At 39.3% G+C, this 12,330-nt stretch overlaps 1 protein-coding gene across 8 annotated transcripts in view; it reads right to left on the reverse strand.

Moving 5' to 3' along the window:
• Positions 1–12,330, reverse strand: part of CASK (calcium/calmodulin dependent serine protein kinase) — a 353,026-nt gene that overhangs the window by 87,409 nt on the left and 253,287 nt on the right. For all 8 annotated transcript variants that reach the window (XM_049643727.1, XM_049643725.1, XM_049643728.1 and 5 more), the window contains exon 10: positions 11,960–12,059. In XM_049643727.1, the coding sequence (XP_049499684.1) occupies positions 11,960–12,059 (100 nt within the window). The remainder of the gene's footprint in view (positions 1–11,959; positions 12,060–12,330) is intronic.

A 12,330-nucleotide genomic window follows, 5' to 3' on the forward strand; every position in this document is an offset into this window, starting at 1 on the left:
GGTAAAGATTTGGGGTGTAAGCCACAAATCAAGTGGTTATCCACGTGGAAATTACTGTGGGTATTTTTTTTTTACACAAATTTGACTTTTTGAGATAATTGTAGATTCATGTGCAGTTGTAAGAAATAATAAAGAGAGATCTCATGTACCCTTTACCCGGTTCCCCCAAATGAGAACATCTTGCAAAACTGCCACACAACATCACAACTGCGACAATGACACTGACAGTCAAGCTACAGTGTATTTTCATCACCAAAGGGACCCTTCATTTTGCCCTTCTACAGCCACTCTCATTTCCTCCTATCCTATCCCTTCCCAACCCCTGGTGACTAACTAACCTGTTCTCCATTTCTGTAATTTTCTCATTTTGAGGATGCTATGTAAATGGAACCATATGGTATGCAATCTTTTGAGATTGGCTTTTCTTGACCCAGCATAGATCTCTGGAGATTCATCCAGGTTGCTGTGTGTATCAATAGTTTAATTCTTTTTATTGTTGGGCAGTATTCTGCTACATGGATATACCACAGTTTGACCATTTGCCTACTGAAGGGACTGTGTGTGGATACTTTTAAATTTTGAATGATTATGCCTACGAGTCTCTTGGTATTCTTCAACTAAAAGCATTGAGGGGGTATCAAGGAGAATAAAAAAAAAAGGTACAAGGCACAAATCAGTCCTCATTTCCCTTGCTGTTTCTGAAAAGGCATTAACCAAATCCATTTCCTTCTACCTGTTCTTCTCGTGAATTTTACTCTGTTCTGAGTAGGGGAAAAAAAAAAAACTCTGGAAATTAGTTCAAAGGCAGCTCTCTCATCATCCCTTACTGAAAGCCTTGTAAAACAAGAGATGATATGAAGGAATTAGTTCCAAATGTCCCACTGAGCCCCTGACCCCTGCACATCGTCAATAGCAGAGTTCAAGGATACCAGGTTTATGAAATTACTAAAGCCAGTTCTAAACTTCCGGACTCACCAAACTGCAATAACAAAAATACCAACAAAATGTTTGTATACTAAAAAAATTCAACAGATACCACAGAAACCTAATTATCACTTTCATTCAGTTATCTTAGTGGAATCTTACCTAGTTTCTACTGTTTCTGCCAGTATCATTTATGCAGATAAATCATCTAGGTGGCAGTTTATTAATACTCTAAGATTAAAATAAAAGAACCTTGAGGTGCCTGTGTGGCTCAGCTGGATAGGCATTTGACTTCAGCTCAGGTCATGATCTCACAGTTTGTGGGCTCGAGCCCCACATCACGCTCTGTGCTGACAGCTCAGATCCTGGAGCCTGCTTCGGATTGTGTGTCTCCCTCTCTCTGCACCTCCCTCTACTTGTGCTCTGTCTCTTTCTGTCTCTCAAAAATGAATAAACGTTATAAAAAATATTCGAAATACATGGGGCACTTGGGTGGCTCAGTTGGTTAAGTGTCCGGCTTTGGCTCATGGCATGATCTCGCGGTTCACGAGTTTGAGCCCCATATCGGTTTCTGTGCTGACAGCTCGGACCCTGGAACCTGCTTTGGACTGTGTGTCTCCCTCTCTCTCTGCCCCTCCCCTGCTCACGCTGTCAAAAACAAATAAAGAAACTTAAAAAATAAATAAATAAAACAACCTTGTATCTAGTGAATACCAAGAGGGCAAGTCTAACCACTGGGAAGCAATTCTGGCTGTACCAGACCAGGGCTGTATCACTTGTTGGTCTGTGAACTCCCAGGCTTCCATGTAATATCTGTTTGGGTTACCTTATGTGTGCACTTGTTCACTCTTTTGTGTTGTCAGGTCCTTAAAGCAGGTCTACATTTGATTCATTTTAGAACACCCACAAAGTACGCACTGAATTAAGTTCTAAAGAAACAAAATAATAACAGCAGCTCCCAATTCTTGAGTGTCTATTCTGTGCCGGGCACATCTTCAGGACAAGGCAGTAAGGTAGATATATATTACCTGACCTTTCTAGATGGGGAACGGAGGTTCAGAGAAGTCGAGGAAGTGGGAGAACCACGATTCAACCCCAGTATGTCTGGCTCTGAAGTCTATGTTCTGCCTGACCTACTACATGAATTGGCTGTATGTGGAGACATAGGAGAAATGTCAACAAGAAGCTACATGTGGTTTATGCATGGATATGGAGGCTAGAAAAGAACCTGAACCTTATCAGGTTAGAAAATAACCAAACCCTTTAGTGAACATTCCTACTTCTTGCCAGGTGCTAGGTGGGAACTTCTGAGAAAACAGGTATGATTCCTGGCCTTGAGGAAGGGGCTCTCAGGCTAGTGTGTTAAGCAGGCATACTATACCCTGAAGTAAATGATCTACAAGAGGAAAAAACAAAGTGTCACAGAAATAGGCTGCCTAGCGAGACCCTGGGACAAACTTAGAGAGGAGGTGGATGAACAGGAATTCAACACCTCCACCTGGGGTCTAATGTGCTCTGATGGACGAAGAGGATGCTTTGCTGGAAAGCACAAAAGCACAAAAGTATTGTTAGCCTGTGTTTCCAGTAGGCAACACCAACTGGGTCAACAGGTCTATTTAACCTCCTTGGATCTTGTCACCTTTTCTGAACTGATTTATATAGTCTTATCCTGTACCCAAATATGGTTCACTTTGGGGCTTTTCAATCACAAAAAGAAGCATTTCCATAGCTGTACTCAAGCTGCCTAATGCAGTTTCTGTAAAATGTCCCAAATTTTAAGTTCCTGAAATTAGGCAGGAAAATTACACTTTTTATTTCATTTCTCCTTTATCTTTTCACATTGAATAAATGCATAGTTTTGGTCTAACCTCAAAATCTTTCTTTACCCTTGATCATTGTAACACTTTCCACTGATATCTCTCTTTCTTTCTTTGGGTATGACCACCAGAACCACAGAAACACATTCTTCATCTAATATATACATACAACTGGTATCTGCAGTTCAACACCAAGCCCATCTAAATGTCCCATAATTTTTCAATTCATGATAAGATATATAGGTATACAAAGATACTTCTGGGCTTTTCCACTGCTATTTGTTTTGCACATTGAGGCAGTAGTAATAATTAAGACAACACAACACAGCGCGCGCGCGACACACACACACACACACACACACACACACACACACACAGGTTCTTAACTGCTACTGGTATTTATTTTGTGGATTAATCCTGTCATATCTGAAAGAACTATTCACTTTCCTCAAACACTGAAAAATATGTTTTTCCCCCCTATAAAACCTTTGAATAAACTTGTAACTGCCTTGAAAAAATTCAGTCAATAAATAGCACGAGTTCACCTCAGGGGGCAATATATTTAATGGCAGGACTGTAGGTATTCTATTCACTTTTGTATTCCAGGCTGAGCTTTGTTAGAGGGCTTTGCACAAAAAGACACAATGAAATGCGTTTGATTAAAATTATTTTTTTCTGAGTAAATTCTGAAGAATTAAAAATCAAGCATTATAATGCAATACCTAAGCACAGAAAACAGCTTATTTTACAGCGCAGTTTCTTTGAAGTCATAATAAAATTATTTTGCTACTTATGTTTGTGTAAGTTTATAATTTCCAAAGTGCTTTTATTTATTTTTATCAAAAATTTTTTTTCAATATTTATTTTTGAGAGACAGAGAGAGACAGAGCATGAGTCGGGGAGGAGCAAAGAGAGCGAGGGAGACACAGAGTCCATAGCAGGCTCCAGGCTTTGAGCTGTCAGCACAGAGCCCGACGCATAGCTTGAACCCGTGAACCGTGAGATCATGACCTGAGCCAAAGTTGGATGACTGAGACACCCAGACGCCCCTCCAAAGTGCTTTTATAGTCATTACCTTATGTGATTCCATAGTAACCCTGTCCTGTGGGCAAGTGTTTTTTTTAATTTATTTTTTTTTAATGTTTATTTACTCTTGAGAGAGAGACAGAGCGTGAGTGGGGGAGGGGCAGAGAGAGAGGGAAACAGAATCGGAAGCAGGCTCCAGGCTGTCAGCACAGAGCCCAACATGGGGCCTAAACTCACAGCTGTGAGTGAGATCATGACCCGAAATGAAGTTGGACGCTTTACCGACTGAGCCATTCAGGTGCCGCAAGGTAAGTGTTTTTTATACTTGGAAAATTGGAGGCTCACCAGGGTCAAATGGCCACAGCAGTGAGCAGAAGAGCAAGTCCCAAAAGTCAGGTCTGTGACACTTAGTCATTCTACTACAGATGGACTCCACCTGAAATCATGTTTCACTCTCAGCAACACGTCTGAATAATTTGCACTTGGTCATGAGAGGATGTCCAATTTCTATCCTCTCTTTAATCTCAATTTATTTCCCATATAAGGCTTATTTTTGTAGGCCTTAGTCCAAAACCTTCACAATGATAAATTAGAAGGAAACAAAGCCTTGCCTTCAGGCGAATATTTTATTTTCTGCCCAATTCATATGGTGATCAAGTATGTATCTAAAAATTAGGTTGATACGAGCACCTGCTGGCTCCGTTGGTTGAGTGTCTGACTCCCAATTTTGGCTCAGATCATGATTTCACGGTTCATGGGATTGAGCCCTGTGTCAGTCTGTGTTTGGGATTCTCTTTCTCCCTCTCTCTCTGTCCCTCTCCTGATCGCGGGTGTGTGTGCTCTCTCTGAAAATAAATAAACATTAAAAAAATTTAGGTTGATAATTATACACTTTAACTTTGAACATTTCCGCTTTTTCTAAGAACCATACTATGCAAACAAGTTTTGCAAAGGTTTTCTGCTACTATTAAGAAATAATAACCAAAAAGCATAAACTTGTCAACTGTTTTAAAAATGTTTTCAGTCTATTTCTTTAAAGAGGAATATGCTTTTAAGGCCAATAAAAACTTTGAGTCCAGAACAACTGCATCACAAGATTAGAAAAGTCTCATGAAAAAGTTGAGTAGAAATAATTTGAAAGGAAGAGAGAAAAATAAACAGAATGTTTAAGCTAAAAATTCTCAGTCTCAAAGTGGGCTGAGTCTGTCTTCTTAAAATTCTTTCCCCCTATGTTTTATGATGAAAAATTTCAAACAAATACCAAGTGGAAAGAGTTGTCCTCACTACCTACATTATACAATTGTCAGCAATTTGCAATATTTGCTTTATCACACATCTATCTATCCATCAATTCATGTCGTTTCATTCATTTCTTTTTTTAAAGTTTTATTTACTTTAATGAAGGGGTGCCACCCAGGTGCCCCTTCATTCATTTCAAAACGAGTGCCAGAGTGCACATCATCACTACACTGCACCCCTAAACACTTCAGCATAGATTTTAACACTTCTCTCTCACAGGTAAAATTTACAAAGTGAAATATACAAATCTTGAGTGTACTGTTCAATGAGTTTTGATAAATGTATATACTGCATACATCTGATAACTGCATACACACATGCATGCAAGTTGGTTCAGTAACAAAATATTTGTATGTGTATATTTAAAAAATTATATGTATAGCTATAAAATCCAGTATCACTGAGCAAATTAACCATCTGAACCTAGTCTAGCTTTTTCTGGAGTTACCAATTATCTCTCTCCTATTGTATTAGCAATCCCATTTATACAACACTGACTTCACCACACACACGCATTCATATCACCTACCCAATCAAAGCCCTTACCTGTAAGCACAAGAGCGTTTTTTAAAAATCTGCTTACTAAAGTATAGTTTATTAAGTTCAAATTCACTAATATAAGTGTCTATTTCATCTTTCCAAAACAGTTCCCTCTTGTCCCTTTGCAGTCAAAAGCTAGCTTCCCCTTATCCCCTGGACAACAGCTTTTATTCCCACTGTACAAAGCACATTCTGGTTATCAATCAAGTTATAAGCAATAGTGAATCCTGTAATAGAAATTGTATTTTGGGCTTAAGCATTTGAACTATATGCAATTCAAGCTATGAAAACTTACACATGGTGATAAATCCTTTAGATTCTTTATGTATATAGGGCAGATGCCTCAAAATTTAGTATTAGTTAAAAAGAAGTACACCCTGTAAATGGATTCTGTCGGAGCACAAATGCTATAATTCTAATGCCATTATGCTTGTTAAAATAGTCTGTTTTCAAATAGCACCATTGTTGGGCACAGATTTGTCAAAGCACTTTAAATAGCATTCTGCTGGCTAAGTGCTCATTCATATAAAACTTTACAACTATGGAAAAGCACTACTTGATACCTCTAAGACGCTTTCATTTCCAAATGACATGATAGGTCTACTGATTGAAAAAAAAAAAAAAAGGAGAGACGTATTAAATCTGGAGAAACAAAAGCAGTTACGAATGGGAAGTGTCTCACATTGTAATAGTCATTAAAATGTGGACAGCCTCTAAAATGGCCTCCAAGATCCTGCCTCCTGCTATTCACACCCTTGTATAATCAAATCCCTTCCCTGGAGTGTGGGCTGGACTCATTAACTCATTGTGATGAAGAGAACAGTGCAGAAATGATAAGACATCACTTCTGAGATGGCTTTTGTCTGGGACACTCTTACTTTTGCCCTCCCTTTTTGATCATTCATGCTGGGAGAAACAAACTTCTATGTTGTGAGCAGCCCTAGGAAGGGACCCATTAGCCAGCAAGGAACTGCAGCCTGTCAACAATAGTACAGTGAGTCTGGAAGAGAATTCCATCCCCACCCCTGCAGTCGGGTCTTCAGATGAGATTGCAGCCCCGGACGACAGCTTGACTATAGTCTCATGGGAGATCTTGAGCCAGAGGCGCACAGCTAAACCATATCCAGATTCCTGACCCACAGAAAGCGTGAAAGGATAAATCCTGCTTTGAGGGGATTCATTACACAGCAACGGATAACTAACATACTGTGAGATTTTTGTATTAAATCAGGTGCAATTGGAGCTATGAGTAACAAATGCAAGACAATGTGACAATGTATCCAATTATTAGCATCCATATTTTCTGATTTATTTTTGTCTCTTATATACTTCCCCTCAGTAAGTACAACCTAGAGGTAAAGGTTTATTCTATTGTTTTAATGGAAATTACCGAAATAATTATAGATTATCATATACAATTGTAAGAAATACAGAGATCCCTTGTATACTTTGCTCAGTGTCCCCAATGGCAACATTTTACAAAGCTATAGTGTCATCACAGCCAGAATATGGACACTGATACAATCCACCCATCTTATTCAGATAGCCTTACTCTTATTTGTACTCATTTGTGTGTGTGTGTGTCTAATTTCTTACCTACTTTTTACGTTAATATTGTCACATAATCAAATTACATTCATTTGTAATTAAAATCTAGCCATTATATTAGTCTTTATAAATGGCCTTCCCAATGGTAAAAGTTGTTGAGACACATGAATTTGGGAGTTTATTCCACAGCCCCATATTAATTAACTAAAAATTCAGTCAATAATAGAGAGTAGTATAAACTGCTTATAGATGGTGCGATCGTCAAAGGAAAATTCACTTACCCTGAAAGCTTTCTTGAAAGCAAAACTATAAAAAAAAGTTACCTTTTCCCCCAAATTACCGTATTCGTGCTTGAAATTCAGATGTGAGGTAATAGTAAGTGCAGTTTAAATTTTAACACTGCCTGTCTTCCTCTTATGAAAGTGAGAAGTTAGTACTATTTGTATGGTAATGCCTCGAGAAATCAATACAGCCACGTTTTGATTTTGTGGTCAGGCCGTGTTAAAATTCACAATCAAACATCTAAACGCAAACAGCCAAGGAAAAAGTCAAGCCGCTTATGAACCATGCAAAGCCAAACACTTTTGCATAAAAGATAAAGCTTAGAGGAAAACAAAGGGATACCTACTTTCTGCTGCTAGAAGTCCTAGGAGGAAGGCAGCATATGGACAAACAACAAACAGTATGATTTTAGAGCAAGCAGGTTATCGAGCTACAGTTGGGCCCTGTAGATGAGCCACAAGAAACATGGTCCCCCGGCAGAGCCCAAAGCAAATCCTTGTGTTCCATGAGCACATTCCTTAGGACTGATAAGTATTTCAGTCATTAAAACACTGGGATCGAGGGGTGCCTAGGTGGCTCAGTTGGTTGAGCATCCGACTTGGGCCCAGATCATGATCCCACAGTTCGTGGGTTCGAGTTCCTTGTTGGGCTCTGTGCTAACAGCTCAGAGCCTGGAGCCTGCTTTGGACTCTGTGTCTCCCCCCCTCCCCGCCCCCCCCCCCCCCCCCCCTCTCTCTCTCTCTCTCTCTCTCTCAAAAATAAATAAACGTTAATAACAAACAAACAAACAAACAACAAAGCCACACTGGGCTCAGATTCTCACTTCTTTGATTCAAAATAGGAGAAAAGATTTCGACTTTGGATTAGTAAGTAACAAAGGAATAATACACTCTTCATCATGTGATTAAACTCATCAAATTCTAGTAAAAGTACAATGGGCTGATTTTGATAATCCGGATAGAAAAAATAATCTCTTACATAAAAATTGTTTTACAATGTAAATAGCATACCTAAACATGACGGACTCTTCTTTAGATGACAAATCGGGAAACAGATGAATTTTAAATTTGTTTTTATATTGTGATCTTAAATAGAATTTGGGGGGACTAAAATAGGATAGTCAGCTTTTAATTTTGTCAAGCAAGGTCATTAAAGAAAACAACCTATTTATTATTATTTCATAGAAAGAACAGGCATTATCTAAGGATGAAAAACAGACTGTTCTTCTCAAGAAAGGGCAGTTGTCCTTCTCAAGAACCTTACACTGTTCTCCAATGCCTCCTTCCCTGGAGCCCCCCACTCCCACCCTACAAACACATGCGTTCTTTCCTTTTTAAAAAAAAAAAATTTTTTTTTAATGTTTATTTTGAGAGAGAGGGAGAGACAGACCACGAGCAGGGGAGGGACAGAGAGGGAGACACAGAACATGAAGCAGGCTCCAGGCTCTGAGCTGTCAGCACAGAGCCTGACGTGGAACTCGAACTCAACAAACCGTGGGATCATGACCTGAGCTGAAGTCGGCCACCCAACCGACTGAGCCACCCAGGTGCCCCTAAACACATGCTTTCTGATCATTTTTCTCCTTTTGCCACAGGCTTGCAAGAACTTTCAGGTAATGCTGAAAGGTGCTTTGTGTTTTGTACTGTAAAACAAGCCCATGCAAATTTAAACAGAAAGATGGTGGACAGATTAATGTTGCAACTTAAAATAAATGATGCACAATTTAAAGATTAGAGTTAAACAGACAAAAATTTAGGTTGGAAAATGGAAATATTAAAAAACAAAAATGAAATAAAAACTGAAAATACAGATGTGTTAATTTATGAAAGTGTAAGGCTCTTCTGTGAGTCCAGATAAGGTATACAATAGGCTTTCTGCAGCCAAGCATACAGCCTTCGCTGTTGGCTGCAGAAAGGGAAGTTTGCTGGTAGAGAGCTATTTCATAAACAATGCTGACACAGTAGTATAATGCCTCCCTTTAAATGGTTTGGTATTAAAAATTAATTTTAGGAACAGATGAATATTTCCTGACAGCTGTGTGGAAGTTAGGGCAATATTAGAATTTTCTTCAAAATGTCCCATTGTCTTTGGGACGGACATTTGCATGTCAAATGAAGATACAGACTGCTTACAAGATCATTAAGATCCAGAAATAAAAAAAAAAAAAAAGGTGTGACTGCAGGAAAGGGAAGCAAGAGGGAACGTGAAATTGTGAACAACTAATTCAAGAGCTTGCAGGCTACCTGCAAGACAGTGGGGGAAATTTCGTTTTTGTTTAAAAAGCAAATGTTGTAATCAGAAGCTGTTTTGACCATATCACTTACAGATTGTACTGAAAAACAAAAAACTGGGTAATAAAAATGTATTTGACAGAAAATTAAGTGTGTCTATAACTATGGGCAATTCCTTCCCTAAAAGAAAAATTTGACTCTTTAACAGAATGGAACACTTAAGAGCTCATTAAACTCTTGCCAGGCAGAGGTACATATTAAGGGGCAACAGTAAAGCTTAGGTCTGTGAAGCTACTGCGAGGACCATACTGCTCCCCAGGCCCGATTTTAAGATGAAAATGGTGTTAGATCTTGACCAAAACTCTCTTGATATAGTCCAAGTCTGTGACTGCATCATGTAGTCACAATACAACATAAAACCATTACTGGATCCGCTCGTGCCAGACAGGTCTACTGGAAACAGTGTGGAGGGAAGAGAGAGGTTTGAGCTAGCAAACACCAACCGCAGTGCTACGGGTGGAGGGAATAAATTGGACTGGAAGAAAAAAGACAGACATGAGACTCCCATTTCCTCAGCAAGAAGAAGCCAGCAAGACCTTCTCTTCAGAGAGTCTCTTTTCTGAGATTCCCACTTCTGAATGTTTTTGGAAATCACCTTCACTCAAAAGAGGAAGATTCACATCCCAGTTGGTAAAGGTCAAAATGAGGAACTACACAGCTGTTGGAATGGGGAAACTCAATTTCGTTCTTTTCCACCAGGTGTAAGAAGCACATACCAATTGATAAGAACATGTGTGTATGGGAACGTGTTTGTGTACGTATGTGTATAAACACAGCCAAGGAAGAAGCAGAAATACTGACGAATGCTCACAGTGGTGAAGGACCACCCTAGCAATACAGGAAGAATGAATGTGCGAATGCTTCTTGAGTCCAATGGTAATAACCTGAATATCGAATGAGCCAGTCCAAAAATCAAACGAATAGTGCAAAGGCAACCACATGGCAGATACTGAGTGACTCTAATGTGAGAAGGGAGAAAACCTAAGGGCGGAGGGCATAGGACTCAGACGTAAATACATAAATAAATGAAATTTAAAAAGTGTAACACACACATACGTGCATTTACATAAATGTATAAATGGATACTACGGGTTTTTACTTTTTATTTTTTTATTATTGCCTAAAATTTTTTTTTAATATTTAATTTATTTTTGAGAGACAGAGAGAGCATGAGTGGGAGAGGGGCAGAGAGAAAGAGGGAAACACAGAATCCGAAGCAGGCTCCAGGCTCTGAGCTGTCAGCACAGAGCCCGACACGGGGCTTGAATCCACAAACTGTGAGATCATGACCTGAGCTGAAGTCGGAGCCTTAATGGACTGAGCCATCCAGGTGCCCCAGGATACTATGGATTTTTAATAAACGATCCTTGAGAATTCCTCACTAATAAAATGGAAATCTGAGCACTTTATAACATAATTTTGTGAACACTAGTGGATTTTGTTCCCCCCAGGGGTCCCTATATACATTTGATCCAAATAGGTAACCCTTTTGTGTTCTCCTCTGAATGCCTGTATGTATGTGTTATAGATTTTATAAAAAAGAGAGGAACTTGTAAGTTGTTTCGAGAGATAACTTATGAGACAGCTATACATTGAAAGATAAAATTAAAAGCAGTGTCGCCCCAAAGTCTGATATAGTTGACAGGGGAAAATCTTGTATCAGAAGTTTTTTTGTTGGGGGTGCCTGGGTGGCTCAGTTAGTTAAGCATCCAACTCTTGATTTCAGTTCAGGTCATGATCTCACAGTTCCTGAGTTTGAGCCCCCATGGTGGGCTCTGTGCTGACAGAGCTTAGGATTCTTTCTCCTTCTCTCTCTGCCCCTCCCCTGCTCGTGCATGCTCTCTCTCAAAATTAATAAATAAACATTAAAAAAATAAAAAAGAAGTTTTTTGTTGGGGTATAAGGCAATCAGAAAGATCCAAAAAGACTGACTACAATGTTGGATTGGATGAAATGCAATGTTGGGTCTGGAGTGGGGAAAAGGGAAGAAGTACTTCTGAGGTAAAAGGAAAACAGTAAAATGCTGGTTTTGGAGTAGCAGGGGAAAGCAACTTCGGTAGTAAAATTAGAAGGAAGCAGACACATGTGGATGGAATTTGGCTGCTGACAAACTTCCTCAGAATTCCTTGGGAGATCTGACTGGATTCACAGGAAAGGTTTATTTACGGTGGAAAAGAGAAGATGTAGACACCAAATGATTCACACTGGTGAATGGACGAATGGTCCAATTACCTGAGGAGGTAGGGTCTTCGGAGAAATCTGGCAACTCTTCGGGGGGGTCACCATAGAATGAGTTGAATTTGTGACTTGACACAGCTGCTAGTACTGCACCCTAAAAGAAAAAGATGGAAAAAGATACTAAAGCACATACGTGTAAAAAAGTTCAATAACAAACATAAGGATTATTCAGAAAGTCAAACCTGTAGGAGGTGACAGCTAGAAGAGGGGTAGCTTGTAAATGAGTTTGGATTCCTTGAGATTAATCACATGGGCATATATGAGAAGAACACCGCTGGGGATTGGGAAAGTACATGAAACCATTCACATCTTGAACTCAATCATGTACACAAAACGGAATATTCTGCAGACACTATGAAATGATG

The sequence above is a fragment of the Panthera uncia genome, chromosome X, assembly GCF_023721935.1.
Source record: "Panthera uncia isolate 11264 chromosome X, Puncia_PCG_1.0, whole genome shotgun sequence".
Classification (NCBI taxonomy): Eukaryota; Metazoa; Chordata; class Mammalia; order Carnivora; family Felidae; genus Panthera; species Panthera uncia.